Source organism: Sinocyclocheilus anshuiensis, unplaced genomic scaffold, assembly GCF_001515605.1.
Source record: "Sinocyclocheilus anshuiensis isolate Anshui unplaced genomic scaffold, SAMN03320099.WGS_v1.1 scaffold1726, whole genome shotgun sequence".
In the NCBI taxonomy this organism is placed as follows: domain Eukaryota; kingdom Metazoa; phylum Chordata; class Actinopteri; order Cypriniformes; family Cyprinidae; genus Sinocyclocheilus; species Sinocyclocheilus anshuiensis.
Window position 1 is genome coordinate 761,726 of NW_015546155.1, and position 16,195 is coordinate 777,920.

At 35.5% G+C, this 16,195-nt stretch overlaps 1 protein-coding gene across 1 annotated transcript in view; it reads right to left on the reverse strand.

Moving 5' to 3' along the window:
- Positions 1–1,158: 1,158 nt before the first annotated feature.
- LOC107701322 (coiled-coil domain-containing protein 39-like) overlaps positions 1,159–16,195 on the reverse strand; it is a 16,206-nt gene continuing 1,169 nt past the window's right edge. The window contains exons 2-18 of the mRNA XM_016503310.1: positions 15,310–15,468; positions 13,539–13,631; positions 13,286–13,414; positions 12,942–13,133; positions 12,427–12,530; positions 11,756–11,888; positions 10,493–10,687; positions 10,208–10,372; positions 9,658–9,795; positions 9,094–9,302; positions 8,607–8,730; positions 5,579–5,738; positions 4,314–4,420; positions 2,985–3,125; positions 2,548–2,727; positions 1,691–1,782; positions 1,159–1,532 (exon numbers count right to left, since the gene is read on the reverse strand). Coding sequence (XP_016358796.1) covers positions 1,367–1,532; positions 1,691–1,782; positions 2,548–2,727; positions 2,985–3,125; positions 4,314–4,420; positions 5,579–5,738; positions 8,607–8,730; positions 9,094–9,302; positions 9,658–9,795; positions 10,208–10,372; positions 10,493–10,687; positions 11,756–11,888; positions 12,427–12,530; positions 12,942–13,133; positions 13,286–13,414; positions 13,539–13,631; positions 15,310–15,468 — 2,487 coding nt within the window. The 3' untranslated portion in view covers positions 1,159–1,366. The remainder of the gene's footprint in view (positions 1,533–1,690; positions 1,783–2,547; positions 2,728–2,984; positions 3,126–4,313; positions 4,421–5,578; positions 5,739–8,606; positions 8,731–9,093; positions 9,303–9,657; positions 9,796–10,207; positions 10,373–10,492; positions 10,688–11,755; positions 11,889–12,426; positions 12,531–12,941; positions 13,134–13,285; positions 13,415–13,538; positions 13,632–15,309; positions 15,469–16,195) is intronic.

The window sequence follows — 16,195 nt, forward strand, 5'->3', positions numbered from 1 at the left end:
AAAAACTGCACGCACACACACACACACACACACACACACACACACACACACACACACACACACACACACAACTTTAACTAAAATCAACATGAAAGCAAAAAATACCAATAAAAAAATCTAATTCAAAATATTAACAACAACTGTAATATCTCAGTGATACTCAAATAACACTGCTTATAAGGTAAATGGAGTCCAATGTTGTTTTGAGTTCCTTTTACTTTGATTGTATGGACAAAACAATTAAATCATCTTTCGTAATTTGTCTGTGTGTCTGTGTGTGTGTGTGTGTGTGTGTGTGTTCCATAGAAGAAAGTAAGTCATACAGTTTGGAACAACGTGAAAATGAGTAAATAACGACAACATTTTATTTTTTGGTTGAACTATCCCTTTTAAACTAAAGATGACTCTAGCAAGTTCATATCTGATGGCACAGCTAATTCAACTGTAGGCTGACTAATATCAATTTGTGATATTATACCAACTGCATCAACTAGCAAAATATAATTTTGTACCAGGCTGCTGAGTTGATGGTGCAGAAGTCATTGCCCAGTTTTCTGTTAGTGGAGTTGATGTTGTTTCTGTTGACACGTCTGTTGTTGTAGGAGCAACTGTAAGTAGCATTAACCAAACAGAAAACAGGTTTATGAGTGAATATGTAAATTATGTAAATGAAAAAGTCAGTATGTCAACAAGTTATCATTTAATCCATTACATCACAAAATGAATCAGGGGCAAGACTTTGACTTTAGTACAGCTACTGTATAAAACAGCAAACTGTTATAATGTTTTAGGAGTAATTTTGCAGTATTTTTGCCACTTTGAGCAGAAGTACGAGTTTGATCAGTCACTCACCGTTAGTGGTCGACTCTCCCACAGAAAAACACAGAAATCCAACAAACAGGATGAAAACGTTCTCCATTGTTCTGATCTTTTAGGAGAAATGTGTCTGAATATATATTCTGTGACTTTTCAGGTTTCTAGGCTGTTATGAGGGTGTTGACTGAACTGTCTGAGTCTCATGGGTTTCAACAAATAGTACACACCCCAGCACTGTCAGCACAAACACAATGAGCAGTAGACGGAAGTTATTCAGATTTTTTTTTTTTCCACCTGATAACATTGATTCATCACGGGCCGAAGCATTTCACAAATGTAGGGTTTTATTGTTTCTTTCTTGTTGCTGCCACGTAACACAATCCAAGTAATGAAACAAGACCTGTGTCTGCACTTTCAAACAAAAGCATTTTTGTGAAAAAGGTCAATTATCAAACTGTGTTATAGTACTTCTGCTTGAAACTAACTTCTAGGAAACAAAAACATAAAAGTGAATTTTAAACAGCCAAAGCCATTTTAAAGAAACACTGAATTAAGGGCTTTTGCACTTGCTGCTCCTGCTGCTGCTGCTAGCGCTGGGCGGCCGAGACCCTTGCGGGGACGTGACGGAGAGGCCCAAACCCAGATCCACTGTCTTCACTGCAGGGGACGTGACAGACTGGCTTCTGGGACTGCTGCTGGCTGAGGGATTTGAGGATCTGATGTGTATGTGGGGCACATAAGACAACAATCAGGACTTTCCGCATGTCTGGTTTAAACTGTCACACTTGATTGGTTAATTATGCTGTAATAGCAGCAGATGCACATGTGGAATATAAATCATAGTTTGTGGATAAAAGCATGATTATGTGAATACCGATGGAGTGAAGCAGAACTGCGGGCTGAGCTGATCTTTGAGCTCAGACGACTGGATGGAGTGGAAGCGGGAGAGGGCAGGGACAGACCAGCCTAAAAAGAGGAAAATAATGACATTAACCATTAGAGTTCATTAGTAACTTCATTTATATGAAAAGGTTAGTAATTACTAAAGCAATTCCACCGATAGCTGACCCCATTGACCCCAAATGTACAAATATACTACTGTTTAAAAGTTTGGGCTCAGTGAGATTTTTTAATGTCTCTTTGATCAAATTAGAATACAGTCAGATTGAGGTATTCTGACATCTTATTACAATTTAAAGTAATAGTTTTCTATTTGAATGTATTTTTAGAATGTAAATTATTCCCGTGACGCAAAGCTGCATTTTCAGCATCATTCCTCCAGTCACATGATCCTTCAGAAATCCTTCTAATATGCTGATTTGCTGCTCGAGAAACTTTTCTTAGTATTATTAAAGTTGAAAACGGCTGTGCTACCTAATTTTTTATTTTTTTTGGAAACCATGATGCATCTTTTCAGGATTCTATGATGAATTGAAAATAAAAGACATTTATTGAAACAGAAATCTTATAAATCTCTTTACTGTTGCTTTTGATCAGTTTAATGCATCTTTGCTGAATGAACGTATTTTCTTTTAACAAAAATAATTTAACGTTTTACAGTTACATTTTTATGTTTAACATAAGGTGATTCAAAATACATCTTGCTTGTACTTTCTACCACTTTGTATCACTTTGGCACGGCAGCAATTACATTTTATGATTTCTAATGGATTGCATTTTGTATTTACAATGCTTCATGTTGTTTATAAATGATGATATGTCGTGCTGTACCTGCATAAAACGTATCTGCAGTGCAGATGAAAGGTCAGGATTCTCCTCCATGGCTTCAAGGAGCATCTTATTTATGCTTTTATTTAAATCTCTGAGTTCACGTAGCTCTATGTCACGTTCCTCAAAGGTCTTCTCTTTGGTGTTTTTAGCAGACCGAATTTCCCTGGTATGTTTGGCACACTGTGACATAAGAACAAGATGAGATTAGAGACCAGGTGCTCATTAGCTTATCACAATAAAATGGGTATTCATTACTGGCCATACTTTGTATACATATGTATATAGTTGTCACACTTTTTAATTAGCGGGGCATGTTGTCACAACGGAAACTGCCATTTAACAGCCTATTATGAATGCTTTTAGCTACATTAATTACTGAAAAATCCTTTGATGATGAATCTGAACAGATAAAGCAGGAAAACTGCAGGTGGTCAGACCTGTTTGATGGCTCTATTGAGTTTCTCCTCCTGAGAGAGGATGTCTTTGTTGAGAGAGAGCACATGTGCTTGAGTCCTCCCAGTTGTCTCATTCTGGACTGCTTCCTCTTGAAGAAGACCATCCAATGTGCGGGACATGCTCTGAAATATGTGGAAAACACATGCTTTATGTACTATCATCTAAATTAATTGGTTTTAATTCACATCGAAATATTATTTGTTATTACTGAATCAACCTGACCTAGCTAATTAGCCTTAAAGGGATAGTTCACCCAAAAATTAGATTTTTGAAATTTGGATTTACTCACCCTCAAGCCATCCTAGGTCTATATGACATTCTTCTTTCAGACGAATACAATCGGAGTTATATTAAATAATGTCCAGGCTAATCCATGCTTTATAATGGGAGTGGATGGTAGCCCAAAATTTGAAGTCCAAAAAATTGCACCCATCCATTATAAAAGAAGTCCACACGGCTCCGGGGGGTTAATAAATGCCTTCTGAAGCGATGCGATGCCTTTGTATAAGAAAAATAGTGATAGAAAAAGAGTGGGGTCCAGCGGATGACGTAGGACGTAAGCGTAGCGTAAACTCCGGTGAGAATATGCTAGTCTCACGAGAAACAAGTTTTGTTTACAGCAAAGGAAAACCAGTGTCATCTTGGCTTATATCGAAATCATCCGACATTTTTCTTTACAAATCCTCGCTTTGTACTACTAATTCGTGACCGGTGTTTTGTTTTGCTCTCTCCTCTGCGTTTCCACGTTCGTCACTTCCGCGTTCGTCACCGTGTTTGCCTACATCTTACGTCATCGGCTGGACGCCACTCTCTCGTGAACGCGCGTACGACAGTTAGCGAAAGCTAGAGATTAAGGTTTATAAAGTTGTAAATATTGATATTTTTCTTACACAAACGCATTGTGTCGATTTAGAATGCCTTTATTAACCCCCCGGAGCCGTGTGGACTTCTTTTATAATGGATGGGGACTTCAAATTTTGGGCTACCATCGACTCCCATTATAAAGCATGGATTATATATATTATATATATATATATATATATATATATATATATTAGTTGTTTTTAACTGTTAGTCCATGATACCCAACACATTAATTAAAGTTAGGAATTCTTCCATTTTTCTATCATGACAGATTATAATACACATATTTATATTTAACTTTTGTCTGCATTCAGACTTTAGCTAAAATTAGTTGCTCCTGGTGTTTCTCATTTCATATGTCATCATTTTTGATATGCAGATGCACCACAGTGATTGTAAATTAACTTTCTGCCTGGAGGAATGTTTACGTCAATAGAAATATTTACTTCAATGTCCTCCTGCAGTTCTCGGATTTGCCGTTTTTTATATTTGTATTTCTCCTCGGCTGCTCGTCTCTGCTCCTCCAGCTTCAGTTTCTCCTGGTGCGCAGGACCTACAGTGAGATCACAATGACATCTTATTTGTTTATATATATTCAATATTCCACATATTGTTTATATGCCAAATAAAAGCCTACATAGTATCTATACCATAAACAAGTGACGTTTGTGTGTAGGGTACGACTTAAGCTGAATATATTTAATGTGACAACAAGTTGCCACGAGTGTGTGTAGTTTAGAACCAAGAATGAGAATTAACTATTTCCAAGAGACTTTAACTCTTTCCCCGCCACTGACAGAATTTTCCAGCTTTCTGTGTTTTCACTATTAGAAGCTATTACACATCTTCTGAAAGAGTACTGAATACAGTCACAGTAACCATAAACTTTAACACAGAAAATGAACAGAGAAAACTGAGGACTTAAAATGAGGAATGATAATCAATGAACCAAGTAACAGGTGTGACACTAATAAGAAACCACGGTAACAAATGAAAGCGAACTCAGGCAATGAAATCCATACCCTACACTACACATAACATGAATATGAAACTAAACAGAACATAATCATGACCAGTGTTGGGGAAAGTTACTTTTAAAAGTAATGCATTACAATATTGCGTTACTCCCTAAAAAAGTAACTAATTACGTTACTTAGTTACTTTTTATGGAAAGTAATGCGTTACATTACTTTTGTGTAACTTTCGCGTTACTATTTAAATATGAGCAGGGCTTGATTGTTTTTAATATAAGAAGTTCTATTTATAGCAAATGTAAAAGCGTCAATAAATGGGAAACCAAAGTAACTGGCGTTACTTTTTTGAAAAAGTAACTCAGATATTTTCTTGTAAATTAAAAAAGTAATGCGTTACTTTACTAGTTACTTGAAAAAAAGTAATCTGATTACGTAACCCGCGTTACTTGTAATGCGTTACCCCCAACACTGATCATGACACATAAATTAATATCAGTGTTGCTCAAGCATAGCTACATCTGTTTCCTCATACTTCAGATGCGCAAACGAACTTAACAGACCCCTTTAACATTAGAATCGCAAAACAATGCATTGTGGGAAAGCGGTGACATTAGTGATGAAGAATGATTTAAGAAGCTGACACTGAGTTATGGTGTTTGAGACTGACTTTATAAACACCAAGAAACAGTTTTTACATAGAAATGTAGTTTTAATGAGAATGATGTGAATGAACTTACTGGACTCTGTGACTTTGGTCAGGGCCTTGCGATAGGTTGTATTGCAGCTGTTGACAACCTGCAGGGTGTTCTCCAATGCGTGGATCTCTTTCTCTGTCTTGCGGATTTTGCCGTCCAAATCATCCCCTTGCCGCTGGAGCTCTTCTTTCTCTTGAGCTGCCTTCAGGAAAAGTCCAGAATTTATTAGATATTGAGATGTAGATACTGGAGTAGTAATGTTCATTCTGATATGAAAAAAATGAGGTAGAAAAGCTTTGAATTCAAAGACCCAAGCTGCACTTCTTTGTTTTGGATTTATTCATTTGAATGTTTTTGAAAGATGTCTCTTATGCTCACTAAGGCTCCATTTGTTTGAATATATACAGTAAAAATACCATTAAAAAAATCATTTGTGAAATACTATTAGTTTGAAATATCCACTTTACATTTTAATGTAACTTTTTCTTGTGCAAAGCTGAATTTTCAGCATCATTACTCCAGTCTTCAGTGTCAATCATTCTAATATGCTGATTTGATGCTTGAAAAACGTTTATTATTTATTACATTTCAATGCTGAAAACATTTTTGCTGCTTATATATTTGTGGAAATCATGATACATTTTTTTTTTTCAGGATTCTTTGATAGAAAAGTTGAAAAGAACAACATTTTTATTTGAAATAGATATCTTTTGTAACATTAGAAATGTATTTATTGTCACTTTTGATTAATGCAGGGGTCTCCAACATTTTGTGAGTGAGGGCTCTCTGAAGGGATAAAATAGTCAAGAAAAATATATCATTTGTTATAAATATAGATATATGGCATGGTTTTTCACTTTACTTTTAATCGGCATGACATGTCAAAAGAATAAGGAAATGATTGATATCCTGGCTTAATAAATGTTAAGATTTTGTCACAAGCATTTAAACTTTTTTGTCAACAGCCAATCCTGGAAAATATTCCAAGAAAATGTATAGAAATATGTACATTTATAATTTTCTCTCTTGTAGATCACTTTACACTGAACACATTTCCCTAGATATTTTATTGCCAGAGAATTTGACAAGTCACTTTACTTTTAATCACCATCATATGCCAAAGGAATAATTAAATATCTTGATATCCTGGTTTAACACATATTAATAATTTCTCACAAGCATTTTAAATTATTCAACTCTCAATCCTCGAAAATATTCCAGAAAAATTTAAATAGGCTATCGGGATATTTTTGTCCATATCATAAGATATTGATATTTATCATGATATTCATTTAAAATTAACAGGGAAGGAAATGCTTCCATATGTGTGTTAAGCCCCATTCACACCAAGAACGATAACTATAAAGATAACGATATTAGCGTCCATACCAGCGAATGATATCGTCTGTTTATTCTAAGAGCACGCTCGTTTGCCGCTTTAAATTCTTGAGCTCGTTACAGCAGGATGGATTCTGATTGGCTGTCAATTTTTTATCATTCATCAGCTGGAGAAAAATCGTTTTGAATGTGATTCCAACGATATCGGTTTTCTTTGTCTTTATCGTTATAGTTGTGGTGTGGACTCTGCTATTCTTTAATATTGAGAACGATTTTTAGAACTATATCTTTATCGTTATCCTTATAGTTATCGTGCTTGCTGTGAACGGGGCTTTAGACCTTGAGAATGAAGATAAACATAACTTTATTCACAATTAAACTCTACAGAGTAAGCTACCTTTTAATTTAGGGCCCCATGAAATCCATTTTATTTTCCCCTAAATTCTGTTTTCCTTTTGAATTTTTTATGGATTCTATGTTTAATGATTCAATACAAATTTATCAAAAAAATGGTGTCTAATGAAATGAATTAATAAATCCTTAACAATTTAATCAATATTTTAAAAAGTAATCAATTCATTCCCACAGAGACATGCACTGACTGGTTGCTGTCACATTTATTTCTGCTTCTACTAGGCTGTTAGATTAAACCTTACTGAATAAATATTTCCAGAGCTTATCTCGATCTCGATACGATATTGGTTATCGCCCAGCCCTAGTATACTAGTATAAAGTATTATAGAATGTCCTTTAATATTTAAAAACAGTGATGTACTTCACTAAGCATGCCATCTCTTTACTGATTACAGATCTTTTTTTTTTTTCGGTAAAAAAAATCTGTGACAAATAACGGTAAAATACCGGTGTTCTGTCGATTTGTGCTACCCTGTCAGATTTTGCTACCTTCCATAAAACAGTGGGTAGTACAATTCGACAACAAAAAATGCTACCTGTAAAATTATAGTTTATTAACGTTTACACCTACCACAACTCTAAACCTACCCTTACAGTAATGCAAATACAGTAATTATGTGTTATATTCGTGGTTGTAGCTAGAAGGGATACAGCTACAGGAAACCAACAATAAATAATTGTTTCTACCTATTAGATTGTGTTTTATTAAAGTCTACACCTACCCCAACCCTAAACCTACCCTTACAGTAATGCAGATACATTAAATATTGTTGTTCAGCATGAGAAAAAGGACGCAATATTGATGTGCACATGCGTAGTAAACCCTGACGGGTAGGATAAAATGTCAGGACACCGGCAGCTGTGGTTGCCAGAAAATTACCATAAAATTATGGTAGCAACATTTTAGGTTTTACAGTCTTAACTTAAATTCACAATAAAAAAATATATATATTCATTTACTGACGTAATGTTAATATACCAACCTATTAAAGTACTATTATCTGTTTTGTACCTTTGTAATACACTGATAACCACCAAATACAGGTGGTGATGATAAAGTCACATGATGAAAGATCATAACAAACAGCTTTTCCACAAGCTGGGGAGGTAAATACTAATATATAGAAATTGCACAGTGTCATGCACACAAATACTAAACACCATCATGGTAACACACATGATACTGAAATAATGCAATAAACATTAATTTAACAACACTGTCATGCAGGTAATTCTGGGAGTGTCAATTTTTTATTTTTCACTGTAAATTATACAATGACGTTCTTTTTCACTTCCAAAAACTTTCATTTTATGATACCTTTATAATGAAGTAGGCCTGGGATTTCTCCTCTTCTCCCTCTGGTGCAGCCATAGAAACAGTAAGGATCTCGTACCTCTTCCTCATCTTGTCAATTTTGAACAGTCTCTCATTCACCGCAGCACTGACACCATTTGTCACAACCAACAAAGTGTAGAAAAAAATCAATGCAGGAATCAAATATATGACATGAAATCCATGCAGATCTACTTTTACTTTTTTTTTCTGGATTTATAAAAAAATTATTTATATAGCACTTACAAATTACACAATTAAAATAAGAACATATTTAAAAATGAAAAAAAAAATTTTTTTAAGTAAAAGTAAAAAAGAGAAAGCTATTAATCATAAATCATGGCATTCATTTATTTTAATTTTATTTATATATTTATTTCAGTACAAATCTATCTTTCTAAGCCACACTAAATAATGAAATCATTTTAAAACTCCATTGGCCAGCGTGCTCTTTTGTCAGTGGTGTTTTTACCTGAGCCCTTGTCTCTCCTGTTCAGTGAGCTTGGCCTGTTTAGCGAGCATCTCTCTGTGCACATGGATCTCCTCTTCTCTCTCTTTCATGGCCACTTGCAGCTGCAGACGTCTCTTCTCCAGGCTCAGCACTCCATCTGCTCGGTCATACAGCAGATCTCTCAGCCGCTGCACCTCCATCTTCAGGAGACCTTTCTCCACCATGCTGTCCTGAAGGGAGGAGACATGCACACATGTGAGACAGATGCAAATGTGTTTTGTTGTTCTCTCCCATTTGTCACTGCTGATATTTTTTAAATGCTTTTGATAGATTAGGTCATCTACAATAGATTAATAATTCATTATACATTTGATCAGTTGTGCTGATAGCAAGTGCTGATGGTGGGGGAACATTTGTGGAATATATTAATAAAACATTCTGTTAATGAGAAATTGATAACAGAAGGCAAATTAGCCGAAATACTTTAAAAAACAGGCAATAAACAAACAGGCAAGAGAGTAGAATTTCTGTGGCTTTGGATGAAGAATTCTGTCCAATTCTTCCAGGTCCAATCAAGTTATTCACCTGTTTTTTGAGCCTGAGTTTTTTCTGGTCTTTCTCAGAGTTGTCAATGAAGAGTTCCAGCTCCTGGATCTTGGAGGTCAGTTCTCTCTTTTCTGTTCCGATCTTCTCTGTGTCTTTCCTAACACAGCGGATATCATCCTGAGAATATATGCACCATTAAAAACATCAATACACATCAAAATAGTTTTATCCCAAAACCATGTTTCACCCCAAATTCAAAAGAAGAAGAAGAAAATAAGATGGATGGATGGATGGATGGATGGATGGATAGATAGATAGATAGATAGATAGATAGATAGATAGGTTTTTTTCACAATTCTTTGATGTATAGAAAGTTCAAAAGAACAGCATTTATCTGAAATAAAAAGCTTTTGTAACATTACTGATCTAAAACTTTTGAATGGTAGTGTATATATATATATTTATACAGTCAAACCAAAATTTATTCAGACACCTTCAACATTTCACACATTATCACAGTTTATTCTCTATAGTTTAGAAAATGGTAATAAAATCGTTGTTTTGTGACAACAGAGGCCCACACTCGCACCTGCAGTTTCTTCAGCTGTGTGGTGAGGGTGGCGGCTGTCCTCTTCTTCTCCTCTAGAGCTTCACCCAGATCAGAGGCCTTCTTCTCCAGAGCTTCCTTTTCTTCTGTGTTCACCTTCCCCTGCAAGTGTAAAGTCTTCCTCTCCAGCATCTGGATCTGAAAGTCCTAGACCAAACAAAAGAACCATACTTGAGTCATCTATCAACTTCCAGAAAACAACCGTCCAGCTTGTGTTAACTAGATGATAACTCTTTGTTGACACTGACAGAGACAAGGATCTCTTGCCTGGTTGGAAATTATCATCTGCTGTTTGAGCAAGTTCTGGTCCTGTTTGCTGAGTCTGCTGTCGAGGTTGGAGATAGCGGCCCGGGTGGCGCAGATCTCAGCTGTGGTGTTCTTCTCTTTATCACGCAGTCCCTGCAACTCCTTACTCTTTCTGAACATGAGCTCTCTCTGCCAGAGCAGCTGAGCATCGATCTCCTACACACACAAGCAGTAACAAAAAACTTTGATTACAGTAGAGCAAAATTCACTTACAAATATAATTATAATCTAATTCTCATAAGACCTCAATGTTTACTAAATCACATTGATCAGTCTAGTATTATGCATGAATGCTTTATTAATCCAAATACAAATAAAGTGAACAAATTATAATAACTTTCATAAATAGGTCATTAACAAAATGCTTAACAGATTAATAGATTATGTATGATCAAATAATAATAATTTAAAAATTATATATGTATCGGCCGATATTGGATAATTGTGCATTTCTCCTATTTTTTAAATTTAGATTACCTTTGCTGTCAAATGTACTGTACTCAAAATGTCACTACTAAATGTAACCTTTAGCAAATCTCTAAATGAATCCATACTGTACATTGTAATGTTGAGATGTCTAAATTTATTTATAGAATTTCAAAAGTCTGATTTTAGTTTTTAGTGTTTTATTTACTGACAAAATAGTACAGTATTTGGCATTTATGGGTTATTGATCATAACAGTGCATTGTGTGTCCTATTTTTCCAACCGTTTGAATGAGGGTTATTATTATTGTTAATTAAAGCTAAAACTGTTAAATTAAAATGAAGCTGAAATAGCATTTCAAAATATGACATGAAATACCTGAACTAAATGAAAATTAGAAATGTTGCTTTCGCAACTAACTAAAATAAGTTCAAGTAAACTTGAACTAAAATTACAAACAGGAAAAAATGGCAAAAGAATATAGCACTACTACTAAAATTAAAATAAAATGTAAAAAATTAAAATAAAAGCTAATTCAAAATATTAATGAAAACTATAATTTATAATAGTATATAAATAATACTAAAATAGCAGTGCTGTGGAATTTTGGACACTGAATGGTCAATACATGGTACACAATATAGTAACATTTATGAAACCATAGAGAAAGAGAGAGAGAGAGAGAGCAGCCCCCTCTGTTTTTTTGAGCCATATGGCTATTCAATGCAAAACAAAATGATGCTCAGATTGGCAGTGAATTGCTGAAGAGTTAAAAGCAGACAAAGGAGTCAAACTCACTTTGATGTTCTGTTCCTGTTCTCTGTGCAGTTGCTCCATCTGTGCTGCTTGTTCTTCACCATCCAGCACCGCCTCTGTCACCATCTGCAGTTTCTCCTTCAGAGCAGCGTTATGCAGCTTTGCCTCTTCAACTCTACAACAAAAGAACTGCATACATTACTACAATTAATCTGCAATGTTTATGCAATGTCAGATCTGACTTTAGGTGTGGTGTTTGTTCTATTTGTTTGTTTTGTTCTATTCTTCTGTTTAAGCACTTGTAACAGATTTTTGCCAATTCCATTAAAAGTAGTGTTGCCAAGTCCGCAGTTTTCCCGCGGAATTGGGCTACTTTAACACTGTTGCCGCGGGTTATTTTTCATGTCCGCGGGTTTAAGCGACCCCAATAACATGATATTTAGCCCCTAAAATGCGAATTTTACCGGGGAACCCCACCAAAAATGTGTATTTTACCCCACCGGAATGCGATTTTTACCGGGGGATCCCCCTCGAAACGCAATTGGGCTAGTTTTGGGCTAGTTATGAGTAGCAATTGGGCGAGCTTTGTTGTGAAAACCTGGCAACCCTGATTAAAAGTGAGTGAAAGAACTGAGGAAAAACATATCAAAAAGTGATTGGTGGACTGTGAGCTATAAGACTGAGTAGTTGTCTGAGAAAAGAGAATGCATTACTTTGCTGTTTTGTCCTGAATGTCCTTTTTCATGCTGGTTAACTGAGATCGGGTGGTCTCCACATCTGTGGCTGTTCGGTCTAAAGTTCCCTTCAGCACTTCCACCTGAGAGGAAAACACCACGTTCGATTAGTTTAACCAAATTCATAAATACATTTACATTTGATTAACATGAAAAAAACAACAACACACATATCATGTACTGTACCATGGTACACTGATGGAATCATATGATAATGCCATGGTACTTTTATAATTTCCATAATAAACATATTCATCTACTGTGGTATTTACATGGTACCCCAAGGTCTTTGAAGAACAAAAAACGGTAATTTTATCATGGTACCATAACAGCCTTGGCAGAATGATAAAGATGATTGGTACACTTTTCATCATGATGGACTTTGATTGGTTTCTGGGTCATCGTGGGCTTAAGGATAGAGGAGCAATGAACTGTGGATGCACATTTTAGGAGATGAGAAGCACCCCAGTGTCGGGAAGCTCTGGTAGACTCACCTCATCCTGCAGACGCCTTTGGCTCCTCTCCTCTTCCTGATGCTGCTGCCTGAGTCGAAGCGCCTGACGTTCAGCCGCACTTATATTCCTCTCCAGCTCTTTATTGTTCTCTATCTCACGCTCCATGAAGTCCTTCCTCTCCTTGAGCAAATAATTCTTCTCTCTTATTACTTGGTTCATCTCTGCCTGCATCTAGAATATCAAGTGATTCACATTCAAAGTAAAATAAACTGTCTTCTGAATTAAATTGTTGATACAGATTTAGATAGTTATGTATCTTATAAAAAAAAACTGCACAGAAACAATGATGTCTTTGAATTAAAAGAGTGCCATCTTCAGGTTACCATGGCACACTGCTGTATCTCCTGGTCTCTTTTTCTCATTTGTTCAATGGTGCTCTCCCACTGGCTGATCATCTCTTGTCTCTCAATGTGAGCCTGACGAAAGCTCTCGGCTGTCTTGTCAAGAGCAACCTGCATCCCAAAATACAAGTGCATTTGCTAAGACCAAAGTCTTTAAGAATGATAGCATGCTCAAATCATAAAAATGTCCTCTCAAAATTGAGAAATGAGAGGGAGCAAGAAAAACATCTATCACCTGTGCTGTAACAGTCTCAGTGACTTCACTGTCCAAGGCTTTTCTCTTCTGGTTGGCTTCAAGAGTCAACTTCTCAATGTTCAGCGTCAACTCCTGATTCAAAAGGCAGACATTATCTCAATCCAGACATGGCAGTTATTCTGCAATACAAACTGTTGACTACAAGCTTAACAGCACACTACTTTATCCAAAAATATTCAAATTTCTAAAATATGTGCCATACAAGTGAGCAAATCTCATGAAAAATATAGATATATGTATAAATATATATATAGTATATACAGTCAAACCAAAATTTATTCAGACCCCTTCAACATTTCACACATTATTAGTTTATTCCCTATAGTTTAGAAAATGGTAATAAAATATGACAAGAACTCAGAGTTAAACTGTGTCAGAACAAATTCATCTTGATAATGTCAGATAACACTTAAGCAAAACATGATCAGATCAAAGTGTCTGAATCATTTTTGGTCCCAAATTTTACTGGTAGTCCACTGTATGAATAATATTTGGGTATAATTTGCTTTATTTTGCTATCCTAACTTACATGAACTATAGTGTCCTGCACCTACTAGTAAAAAAATATCAAAAATGATATCTGGTGTCTGAATAATTTTTGGTTTGACTGTATATACAGTATGTATGTATAAGGTAACTACACTACAACTACTAAATGAACTAAAACCATTACAAAAACATTCTTTACTTGAAAATAAAATCAAATATAAAAAACATTTTATTTCAGCTAATTGCCAACATTTCTCATTTTCATTTAGTTTAAGCACTAAAATAATTAAAGCTAAATAAACCATAACTAAAAACTACATAAAAAATGAAAATATAAAAATAAAATATAATCCAAAAATGTGATGATATATTATATAAAATGTGAATAGTATAGTAATGTGAATAGTATAGCATTACTACTAAAATAACGCTGATACATTATTATTATTTATTTCAATTATTTTTAGGGCCCGAGCACCCTAGTGTGAGGACCCTATTGGAATTGCTCCGTTTCTTATTATTCTTCTTCTTCTCCAAAGTGAATCGCATTTTTGAGGGCCTAATATATGTAAGACATCTACATGCCAACATCCAGTTATAATCATAGCGCCACCAGCTGGCAGCAGGAAGTTTGGCACATATAAATGACTTTGACATATTCCTCCTATATTTACCACTTATTGCATATTGCCCACTGATTGCTGTTTTCCTAAAGCCACCGGGTGGCGGTGAGCCCGGGTGCGAGGGCCCGTTCATTGCTGCTTGCAGCTTTAATACTTTAATTAAAGTTTTATAACCTTTTGGCAGTTAAGCATGTTTGTCCCTTAAATTATAATGATCGTAATGTACAAATTAAAGGCAGTACAAGAATAATTTACAGTTTAGATATACTGTATATATTTTTACGCATCACACAATGACTATAATGTGTGTGTGTGTGGGGGGGGGTGTTGTGCTCAACTCAGTCATTTCTTCATTTGTTCTTTTAGGGTGAGATTTGACACAAACATGTTCTTGGCAGGTTTTGTGAGATTTACCCAGGTACTTTGTGTTACTTGGCATTCTCACTTTTTGTTTAACAACTGAGTGCCGCAAATGCATTCAACCCTTAAAAGTATTACAATATTGCTACTTGCATTGAATAAAGCGAGGATAGCTTGTGCAAGGCAGCCTTTGACATTTTCCTTAATGACAGCCGAACTGGCTATACGAAGTGACCCGACTCAAACAGATGATCCTGCCACTGTTACTAGGAACTCACTCGAATCTTGCTTTCGTCTTGCTTGGCGTACTTGATGATAGCCATGGTGTCTTCATCCTTGTGTGCTGATTCCTGCAGCCAGGCCTCCAGGGTCTGCTGATCCCAGTTCAGCTGACTCTTCAGCTCATCAAGCTTCTGGGTGGCTTTAAAGATGTTGTTCTGTGCAGATGATTGACAGAATTACATTAGGATTTTAACTACATTATAAAATAAACATAATGCGTACATACTGTTCAAAGATTCGGGGTTGGAAAGATATTTTTGAAAGAAGTCTCTATTTTTGATCAAGGCTGCATTTATTTGATCAAAAATACAGTAAAACAGTAGTCAATCCCTTAGACTCCCCATGTTAAAATGCCCAACTTTACAGCAGAAAAAAAACATGTTTACAGCCTGGTTCAAAAAATTATTTTGGCCTATATAGCTAATTTTGCCCTTCATGACAACTGTGAGGGGGGTGAATTTTTTTTATAAGTCATCCGTTTAAATTATATTAAGCCTTAAAGGGATAGTTCACCCAAAAATGAAAATTGGATGTTTATCTGCTTACCGCCAGGGCATCCAAGATGTAGGTGACTTTGTTTCTTCAGCAGAACGCAAACGAAGATTTTTAACACAAACTGTTGCAGTCTGTCAGTCTTATAATCGATTAAAATTGTAATCGCGATTAATCACATGATTTTTCTGCGATTAATCACAATTAATCACATTGTTATGCACAAAATTCAATAATGTGTATTGCACACTTTTTTCATTTCAAAGTACTGCTATATGAACAAAAGTGCAATAACATTTGGTTATGCTCAGAGTCCAGAACCTCGATCATAACATTATAACAGGCACCTTCCGAGTAGAGACCTGCACGATCGCGGGACCCAGTGCAGCA